The sequence below is a fragment of the Pundamilia nyererei genome, unplaced genomic scaffold, assembly GCF_000239375.1.
Source record: "Pundamilia nyererei isolate P.nyererei 1_Seehausen unplaced genomic scaffold, PunNye1.0 scaffold00038, whole genome shotgun sequence".
NCBI lineage: Eukaryota > Metazoa > Chordata > Actinopteri > Cichliformes > Cichlidae > Pundamilia > Pundamilia nyererei.
In genome coordinates, this window is record NW_005187439.1 from 3,548,292 (window position 1) to 3,559,794 (window position 11,503).

The 11,503-nt window shown below is 38.7% G+C and overlaps 1 protein-coding gene across 1 annotated transcript in view; it reads right to left on the minus strand.

The window, feature by feature from the left end:
• prdm6 (PR domain containing 6) overlaps nucleotides 1-11,503 on the minus strand; it is a 128,719-nt gene that overhangs the window by 21,484 nt on the left and 95,732 nt on the right. The window contains exon 6 of the mRNA XM_013910204.1: nucleotides 3,923-4,298. Coding sequence (XP_013765658.1) covers nucleotides 3,923-4,298 — 376 coding nt within the window. The remainder of the gene's footprint in view (nucleotides 1-3,922; nucleotides 4,299-11,503) is intronic.

The window sequence follows — 11,503 nt, forward strand, 5'->3', positions numbered from 1 at the left end:
ATACTTGTACATATGATAAACACGATGATTAAAAATGAAATATGAAATATCATATTTATATTTTTCCTTTGGGATGCATGTCGGTGTAAAACAGACGTAACAGGTGCTAAAAAAAATTCACTACTTGATTAGCCTGTAACACCCAACCCATCAAAAAATAGCCTGAAAATTCTTATTTTTTTGGAACTGAGATGTTTATTAACCCTTATAACAAAATTCACAAAAGCTTTATTGCTATATCATGTTGTTAATGATATATTTATTATATATTTTTTGTATCACATTTGATACATTGGGCGTCTTTGGCAAGTTTTTGTTAACAACAATGTTAATTTTAGACAAAAAAAAAAGAGTTTTGTACATAACATTTTGGAATTATGACAAGCATCAATCATGTTGATGAGCTAGAGGTTTCAGAAACTCATGTATCAAATATGATGCAAAAGCATCATAGGGTTAATAATCAAGTGGAGAATATATAATATCATGATGTCCCTCCCCAGTGGTATTATAATCAAGGAAAAAAAATATTTAACACGATTAATGTCTAGGAAAACTTCTCGCTCTATCAGTTATCTCGGTTCAGGGTTTTTCGGCTTTTCCACTGAGAAACATTAAACCTTAGAACATTTAAATGCCTCAATGCTCTCATTATTGTAGCGCTTATGTGAGTAATGGAGAATTTTAAATGTTTAACTGGGCTGCTGGAAAGCCGGAGAAATCAGGCCAAACCACCAACAAGGGATTGTTAGATGCCAGAAACAAATGACAGAAATTAAAATTTAATTCCTCCATAAAGTCGGGCTCTGTGATGATACACTTTCAATCGGCTGTAAACCTTCTGTCCTCCGATATACAAGCGTGATTGTGTCCATATACAAATACAGGCCTTACTCATAAACAACATCAGCCACCAGAATGAGACCTGAATTGTGAACTGTGGAGATCAAAGTGCTTAGCAAAAATATCCAACTTTCCCTAAAAGCACTAATGACTCTTTTAAACACCAGTGCGGTAAACACATCAATCATAAAAGCAGTGGTTATTAATTTAGTCCATTGCTGTGGTTTACACTGCACTGCTTTTGTAATATGTCAAGGCTATAAGTGGAAACGCAGGCCATTTATGATCAGATTTTTTTCCTGATTCATCACTCATTGCCATCACAAAACTTAAACAGTATCCTGTATCTCGACACCAGTTTAAAGCTGAATCGAAAGCACTTCCAAGGCCTCGCTGACATAAACAAACTGCTCCTCTGATGATGGATTCTGTTGAAATGACACACAGAGGGGGAAAAAAATGACAGAGAAGAAGAAAAAGTTCAGAAAAAGAAACAGTCAGCAGAAAAAAACAAACCGGAAAGAGATGGAGCTCAGAGGAGGTGTGCAGTGTTTTTTCTTTCCCTTTTTTTTAGGCTGATATAAAGAGCCATCAGTCTTCAGCTCCAAATGTTCCCATCAAGTAAACATCAATAAATATGTATGAAGGGGGAGAGGGAGGCCAGGAGAAAGTGAGGGAAGCTGTTAGAAATCAAAGTGAGAGATGAGCTTTTATTACTAGTGAAACCATACTGGAAGAAGAAACTAAACCTTACAATACTGGTAGTAGAATCTAAAGACTCAAATCTGCAGAGGACAAACAGAAATCTGTAACTTACCCATCAAATATGCATCTGTCATTGGTGGCTTTGTCAACATCAAAGTCAACTCTGTTGTCATTACATCAATACTGATAATTTGCTTTTTTTTTTTTGAGGCAACGAGTTTCCATAATTTTTAAAAGTTAAAACCAACTATCAAATTTAACAGTGTTTGAATGTTGTTAGGGCAGTACAGCTGTTGCACCAGATGGTGGATTTAAAACAGGGACCTTCTTGCTGTGAGCTGCAATGATCAGCACTGTGTTGTCTCCCAACAAGAAGGTCCCGGGTTAAATTCCAACATCTGGCCAGAGGTGTTCTGTGTGTTTAGGTTGTTTCCAGGTACTTCGGCTCCTCTCCGTAGACCAAAGATATGCAGTTAGTGGAGTTAAACTATGATTCTAAATTGGCTGTAGGTGTGAATGTCTGTTTCTCTGTGTTGGCCCTGTAGGTTGTACCCCAACTCATGGTCTATGATAGCTGGGATAGGCTCCAGTCCCCCTGCAACCCTGAATTGAATAAGTGGACAAAAATGGATGGATGCTGTTAAACTTCATTTCAGAAGCTAACATTTTAATCAAATCGATATTTAATCGAACATTTTACTGTTTTCTGATTTGCTTTACTTTCCATTATCACAACTTCATTCATGTTATGAACTTAAATATAAAAGATAAGAGAAGAGATAAGATAAGATACGCTTCATTGTCCTCGTAAGCACAAACATGTAACGGAACTGGAAGCACTGCTGAAATCATTCTACTTGAATGAAAGAGTAATAAAATATAAAAATAAAGTAATAAATACATAGCTAATAATCCTAATGACAGCAGCTTTGACAATGGCACAGGTAGAAAGCAGAATAGATGATATCTAGAGGTATTTTAGCTATTGCACTTGTTCAGTGAATGCTTAGAGTTTAATTTGGGTGTTGAATAGCCTGATGGCCCAAGAAGCTATTCTTTAGTCTTCTGGTACTGCTTTTAGAAGGTGGCAAACTAAAGAGTTGATGGCCAGGGTGAGAGTGAACCTCTTAAACATACAGATTGACAACTCTTGTCCTTTGTACAATGAAGAATGGTGGAGCAGAAAAACATAAATTTCATCATTTGATGCATATAATAGTCTGGTTAGGTGCAACTTTAAGAAAAAGATTAGTGCTTATGTTGGGGCATGACTTTGCCTCATGGGCATACTGGTATAATTCCAGTTCACCTGAACGGTACAGTATGGCCTTGGAGGTCCAGGACTGTTTCTGTTTGGCTTGTTCAGCTGAATTTTATCTGCTCCTCTGTCCCATAAAACCTTCCTATTGACAGGCAGCTCCCCATCGACTCTCCCTCCCTCCTCCATATCCAGCCCACATTTTTCTTCCCTATGAGTATTAGTTTATTGAATAAGTGGCATCTGTTTTCCTGGCCCCATCACCGTAAGGCGAGGTATTTCTCAGTGACGCACAGCGCTGATTTATACGCCGCTCTGACTCTCCCCACAAAAATAAAGCTAAGCAAAAAATTTCCAATACATCCTGTGTCCCCCTTTTGCACACACATACACACACTCCACGCATGCTGTATATAATTAACTTGGCAGATGTTATACACACTCAAACACTTTTACACACTCTTCACTCTCATCCCCAAACTCCCACTTTCTGTCACACACAAATAGTGCCATGATGGAACAATGAGAGTCATAAATCACAGCAAACGCATCAGATTTGCTGGCTTCCTCTGGGAAAACAACAACAACTATCTGACACTTTGTCACTTTGAGGGTCATATTTTTTTCTTTTTAAACAAAGTATTGTACACTATAATACAAAAGACATTGATGTGGTGAAGTGTCATCTTTGTGCCAAAAAAGTATTTCTTTTCAAGCTGCCAGTAGGTACAGACCAAAATCTCGAAGCCAAATTCTTGACTGAAAATGGCATTTCTGGACATATGAGCACTTGGCACTTGCTACCTATGTTGATTATACACGTTATCTCTAGATCGTGCTTTGTTTACAGTTAAAATCATCGCCTTTATTCATTTAAAACTCATTTTAAATGATGCCGAAGTCCTTCTACCTTCTTTAAGGGCTTTGGTACAACACAGTTGCTTACAATGTTGATTGTAAGCTATCAAAAGATTTTGATCCCCTGAGGTTTCAGACATAAAGAAAAGTTTTTGGAGTCATTCTCAAACCAACACTGTGTCCCTTTAGTGTCAGTTTATCCTGCATTACAACAGCCTTGAGACAAACTGTCAAGTACCTAAAACCACTGTGTCTTACCGATCAGGATTTTGCGGACACACATGCATCTGGAGCAGGATCCTCTGGGTGAAGGTCTTGAAGCACTGGCCACATTTCCACAGGTGCCAGTCGCTGAACTCACTGCTAAGCTGGCTGGTGGATGTGGGACTTGCCAGGACTCTCTGGTTCTTTGACCCCAACTGGCCAAAACTGGAGTCCGACTGAACCCCAACCTTATCCAACAGGGAGAAACTCCGAGGGCAGGGGGAGTGGGGGAAGACCATGGAGCGCATGAGGGTGGAGGACGGAGTGGAGGACGATGAAGAGGACGAGGAAGAGGGTTTGCCGTTTTTGCTGAAGGACTGGAGGGATTCCTGCCTCGTCATGGCCTCCACCACTGTGGCTGGGACATTTACTGGACACAAGAAAAACAGAAATGATTTGGTTTTAAGTAGAAAAAAGAGAGTCCAACAACTGCCAACAACTGAGGAAAATGATGTAAGTTAATGTTGATGAAGATGTTCTTTAAAATTTTGACTTGGAGGAATAGCTGGAAGGCACTCAGAAGACTAGCAATGCTAACATGGACTGTTAAAGTTTTCAAAACTGCAGCACAGGATCAAACAAGGGTGCAAGACTGGAAAAATATTCTTGGCCTGAACACAAACAAATGGGTGAAACCATTTATTCTTTCAGGTGGCCCTTAATGATATCTGTCCCTATAGGTTGGATTGTTGTCAGTGGGCTGGGCTTAATAGATAAAAGTATGGTTTAGCTGTTTTGATGGGAGGAAAGGAAAGGAAAGCCAGAACTTTGTCCTAACTGAGACCAGAGCTGGCTGACCAGCCCGGGGCAAACTGCAGCTCCTGGTATCAATGAATGGAATTATGGGAATTATGTTAGTACAGCAACTCACTGTTTTCCTCTCAGGGAAGACAGAAAGCTGCAAAAGCTATGTTTCAGGGTCAAAAAATGGACCTCCAGCATGATGCTACTACAGATGAGTTTTAATTTACAGAACTACTAACATTTCTACTTTAAACTTTGCTTTCATTCCAGAAACTCAAACATTCTAAAATGTTCCCTTCACTAGTTCACTGTTAAATCCAGAATTAAATGTACCAGTCCTTTTCATATAAAAAGTTAGCCCCCATCATATCTGAAAGATCTCATAGTCTTATACTGTCCCAATAAAGCATTTTGTTCTCAGACTGCAGCCTTACTTTTGGTACCTAGAGTTTTTAATAGAAGAATGCGACAACAAGCTATCATGAAGTTCTCCCACAGAACCATCTCCAAGTTTAAATTTAGGAGACAGACACCTTCTTTACTTTAGAGATTATACTCAAAACTTTCCTTTTTAAGAAGGCTTACTGTTAGTGCTGGTTGAGTTGATATTGAAGCATCCTTTAGTTGTGCTCCTATAGACTCAAACTGCTGTGGGACTTCCCATAATACACACCCTTCCTTTTTCACTGCGCCTACAGAGCAGAGGTGAGCAACTTATTTATTGTTTTATAGAATTCAATTCAATTCAAGGTGTAGAAACCCACACAGATTTAGATAAAATAAGCAAAGGGCCCTAGAGTGATATTACTAGCACTAGCATGCTAATAATTGCAACCATGGTTGCAGGTTACGATGAAAATAATACATTCTATGCAAATGTTGGCATTTTTTGGTTACACTACATAAGTGTGTCACTTGAATTGAGATTCCTTACTATAACAAGGCCTCTTCTTGATTTTGTGGGGTTTGATGGTTTTACCTTTACCTTATGCTGGTCAGATTGACCAGACTCGTGGGCCAGTTCTGGTCATTGGAGCTTTTTTCTGATGTTGTTGGGCCCTTATGTTACAGTACAAAATGACTGCTTTGACATGACTGCTATATGGTGCTATATAAATAACACTGAATTGAATTGAATATAGTAAGTGCTTCAGAGAAAAAAAAATGAACACAGGAGCTGGCATAATAAATCCATTAGACCGATAGGAAAAACAGATTCTGGATAAAGTGTTGCTGGTGAATACAACAGTCAACTACAATGAGATTAACAGGAAAAAACACATTATATAAAAGTGTGTAAATTAGATTTTGGTTGATGCCAGCTGTCCTCACTTGACCCAGAAGTCAGCTGTGTTCTGTTTTGTGGTCAGACCAACTGACAGACCTGGAGTCCATAACCCTTCATCATGTTTGAAATTGCATTAAGAGGGTTGATTTACTTTAACTCACTGTGGAGGGTTTTGCTTTTCATTCTGTAAACTGGTTTGCTTGGGAAAACTTGGCATGCAGACTGGGAGGAAGGAAAACTATTGCACAAGTTATTTTACATCCTTAAACTTAACCAGACAAACCAGTAGATGCTCATAACGTGTTATTTAAGAAGACAAATAGCTTATTTTGTGACTTCTTTAGTTAGACTCATTTGGGTAATTTGTGAGTCCATTTTGTTATTATTATTCTTGGGTACATTTTTCCTTCTCTACCCACACACTAATGCATAAACAACAGTTCTGGCTTTCTTAGTTTTTCTGAATTTCTTCGCATCATTTCGATTGCATCATTTTACATGAGTAAACACCCCTCTCTCTGAGATCTGCTGCTTCAGTCGTCATAACCATTTTCCATCCCTCATCAGCTCACCTCTGCCATCAGGCCACCAGGCTCGATTGATCCTCTAATAACCTGATGAGGAGATAATTACACCATTTGTAAGTTGCCCGACGGTGTTATTGACGCCCGCGTTATACGCCGCTCGCCCACACTTAATTCATTTTGCAACCAACATTGCATATACAAAAAATGCAGGTCAATACGGTTTGGATTGCGTATGAAATGCATCATCAAAATGAGAGAATTATGCAGATGCAGCTGGCAACATTGCAGAGTTTGTATTTTCTTTCTTTATGAGGGGTGTGTTCTCTCCTACATGCCCCTCATAAAGATACAAATGGAGGAGATGCTGGTCTTCATCGCACAGAACAGAGTTTTAAAAGCAACTTCTGACACCTAAACTTGGAGTTTCATCTTCCTCTGTATTGTCTGCCTATCCATCAGTTCTGTGTATTCATTCAAACATTTTTCCATGTCATCTTCATTACGAGAATCATCTGAGGCCCTCTCCTCATCCTGTCCTCTTTTCCCTTTTTGTATCTCTCTCTTTGTCATTCAGTTTTACAATATATATGTTACAGCCATCAAAATGTATTATATCTAGAAGTTCCCCAAAAATAAAAAATAAAAATCATGAGACTCATCTGTCAAAGGAGTTGGTGTTATCTGTTTGTAAATGTAAATGCATTGTGGAACTATGGTGCTTAACAGTGATATAGTTGCTCTATTAAAGGATGAACTGATGTGTTCATATTCTTAGATAACAAATTAGACCACCTTATTTTGCAAACCTTCACCAGTCTATTTGAGATGGATTCCAGTCACTCCAAGTAAGACCCCAATTGTTTGGAGACAATATCCCTCCCACCAAGGGCCTATCCAATTACCATACGTTACGGTTGTTCCACGATCAACCTTCGGGTCACCAGAACTACTTGCTCTTGGTAATTGGCAACAACAACAGCAAAAAAAAGTAAGAACACTGAGCAACCATTGTTGATTGTGATCAAACTATGAAAGGACTCTTTATTTTGATCACAAGAGTTTCACTTCCTGCACACCAATTAGATTGTCCAAGTTGTCCAGCGCCTCCAGGACGGCATAATTAGAGCCAACATCATATGTGCCATTGTAAGTAGGTATGCTGTGTCTCTCAGCATAGTGTCAAGACTTAGGAGGATTGACAACAAATTGCAGTCAATCTGTCTGTATTAATCAGTGGAAGGACAATTATTTATTTATTATTTGTTAAACTTTCACCAATGTATTTGAGTGTAAATACAGTCAAGTCTGAGTCCGACTGTGATTGTTTGGGGACAGGCTGCCTGCTATCTGCGAGGCATCTGAGAAGGATTGCACTCCACAGACCATTGCCCTCTCCTTATCCGTCTCAACTGACTTTTCTCTGGTTTTGTTTTTTAATCAGTGTCCTTCTCATGACTAGTAACATGAGACAGTGACTGGAGGCCATTCAAGTCCTCCAATAGTTAAGCTCCTCCAGGGTAACCACACGTGCTGCCACAAGAAGATATGTTATGTCTCCCAGCATAGTCTACAGAATGAGGAGATACCAGGAGATGGACTGTCAACATGTGGATAGTTGGACATGGTCATAGAATTGAATATTCTCAGCAGAAGGACAGTTATCTGTTCCTTTGTGGAAGGAGGAACAGGCGGAGCACTGCTACAGCCCTACAAAATGACCTCTGGGGGCTACTTGACTTCATTAGGGTGTCATGAGAGACCAACATCCACGGATTTACATGAAATAAGTTAAAAATAATAAGAATATGCGTCAGTCTTGTACATTTATATCATACTGAATTAGCAGGAAGTTTGACTCTTGAGAGGCCACCGTTCGTCTCAGAGTGTCTTCCTCTCTTTACAGGAATGAAGTACAGTTCTGATTATGTTGCCAAATCTTTGCTGGGTAATCAATAACCATAACGTTACAGCGATTATAAAGTTTCATAAAATCAATGGAGGCAATTATAAGACTGGTAATAATAATACGTCACATAAAGAAGAGAAGTACGGAGGAGTTTACTGCAGAGGTGGACAAAATCAAAATCATTCTTCCCTCTCCTTTCTTTTCTTCAATCTTTTGCTTCTTTGACTCCTCCACTTTCCCTCTCATTTCATCCATTTTCCTGTTTTTTCCCATCATTTCTCACAGTTCTAGAGGATAAAGGGAAGTTGAAAAAACTAAATAAAGAGCAGGAGCAAAGAAAAGAAAGATAAAGCAGTCTTTCTGAGATGTTTCCTCGTCTGCTGGTGCATATGTTGCTGTGGAGCGTCAAGCCGACAGGCTGTGATTGGATGGAACATGTATGAGTAAACAACCATGGGGTGTGTGTGTTTTCTTTGTTGTGTGGTTTGGATCTTGATTCATCTTTAATGTGTCTGTGAGTGTTTGAGCTCTGCACATAAGCAAGAGTATAGAGAAATGTGTGTTTAATGTTATGTGCGTGTTTCCTGTTGTTTGTCGTTTGCCTTTGTGTATATGACTTTACTTTAAGAGGTCCTATGATGTTTTTATTTATTTTCTGTACTACTGTTACATACTGTGGTGAATGCTCATATTTAACATGGACAGAGTTCCAAATACTGATCAGTAGCACGTGTAACGCATTGCAAAGTAACACGTTACTGTAATCATACTACATTTTACAAAAATTCAGTTAACATACTAAATTCAGAAATCACAATACAGTTAAAATTATGTTATTACTTGGTTTACAAAGGGTCTTCAGTTATCTGCACTGCAGCTGGAAATAATGAAAGAAAAAACATCACATGCATTTTCCTTCCTGCACACTTCACCTACAAACAGCTGATTTCAGTTTGTGTGCAGGGAGGAGGAAAACAGTGGATCAGTGTGCTGCTTTTTTGAGGAGAGGAGATATGGACATCCTTTTTATTTTTACTACATGAAAGAATAAGTGCGTAATAGTAAAATTAGGACAGAAATAACTATATTATACTACTAATACAACACTGCCTCTCTGCAAGAATTTGCACAGATAGCATGCTAGCACAGAGCTAGCCAAGAAACCCAGAGTGATGTTATAGCTGAGTGTATGCCGACCAGTCCAGAGCCTGATCTTCAGCAGGTAAATAAGGCAGTGATGAGCAGCCAGCCTTGCAGCGTGTAGCCTCCAATTCTGCCTGTGCATGCTTTGAAAGTAGAGTCACTGTGGAAGATCGGTTTGAAGTCTCTTTGGATTGTTGTCAGCTTTGCATTTTTGTTGGTTTTATGTTCATACGGAAACAGCAACAGAACGACTGTACGTGTGTCCTACTGTAGCCTCAGGTTTATATAACGACCTGATAATTGTGCGACAGTGCATTTCAGGTCATGTTATGGAATAACACGAAAGTAACATAATGCGTTCTTTCTCTAACATATAATTAAGTAACATGCTGCACTGGTTTCAGGAAAAGTAACCAGTAGTGTCTAATCCAAGACTTGTTTTGTAGCAATAAGCCCAACACTGATAACGAGGACAGAGAATGTGTGAGTCAGTCAACTCAGATTGCTCTAAACAGTTTTAGACAGTTTTTTTTCCTGCTCTTTGATATGTATTACATCAATAAGAGGGGATGTCCTTATATGGTCACCACTTTTAAGAGTTTGAACACTATTGTACCCAAACACAGCAGATAGAGCTACAGGACAATGTGACTGCACTGGACATTTCCCAGTCTTATTGTGTTCAGGCAGCCTTTGGAGCACTAATAAAGGTCAAAACTTTAAATGTCTGTTCCACTGAGGACAGCCTACTGTCTCCAGTGCAGTATTTTGACGTCACAGTCATCCTTTGTGGGTACAATTACAAGATAACAATGCCACAGAAACTAACTGCTCCAATGCAGTTAGAAGCAAAATGTCTTTAATTTGGAGCAGAACTGCTGCTTTTCATGTTTGTACAAAAGAAGCTTAATCTAATTTCATTTAATTTTCATGTGAACAAACTTTTTTCACTGCAGGGTGGAACAAAAGCAAATCCTCCGGTATTTGTTTGTGCGATGCCAGGGTGTGTATGTGTGTGTATGAATGTGTGTTTGGTACATCTGGACTGCTGAGGACCAGATGCCTTCACATGAATAGAAACCATTCAAAGGTCTCAATTGTCATCCCGTAAATGCTGACAGTAAATGGTCCATGTCAACTGTGAACACACAGGAGGATTTTTAAAAATTTTATCCACTTCATTTATACTAATTAAGTCACTCTAATTAACAGAAACATATTTCTGTATAACACAATTTAACAACGTTGCTGACTATGTTTTTCAGACTGTTCATAGAGCTGAATTAACACCTCATCTCTAAATCTGATACTATTTCAATAAAACCTGAACAAATAACACCATGTCATTTGCAGAGCTGTTGAATTTAACTCATTTCATAAATCTGAGGGCATCATGTGAATAAATTAATGAGGAATCTGAGTCTGAAACAACCTTGGAAATAATGTTTTCAGTTCACACTGTTTTTGTTGTCCTAAAACTAATACGTTTCTCATAAATGAATCCCATTTTCTTTCAGTATTCATATTATTTTTATTTAATATTTAATGAAAATCTGAATTTTTTGGAACAAGACAAATTTTCTTATATGTAAAATCCATACATGCATAATTCTCCTGCATCCTTCTCCAACTCACTTCACCCAGTGTTGCCAACTTAGCGACTTTGTCACTATATTTAGCGAGTTTTCAGACCCCCTTAGAGACTTTTTTGTCTAAAAAGCGACTAGCGACAAATCTGGCAACTTTTTCTGGTGTTATTGGAGACTTATGACTTTTGACGTGAAAGCACGTGTCGCTCTTACTGTCAACAAGCAGAGGGTGCTACTGTGGGCAGTTTGTTAACAATGTTATAGTTAAAAATATTCTTCTTTTACTGTTACTTTTTGTGGATCACAAAACTACTTAAACACACAGACACAGACACACACACACACACACACACACACACACACACACACACACACACA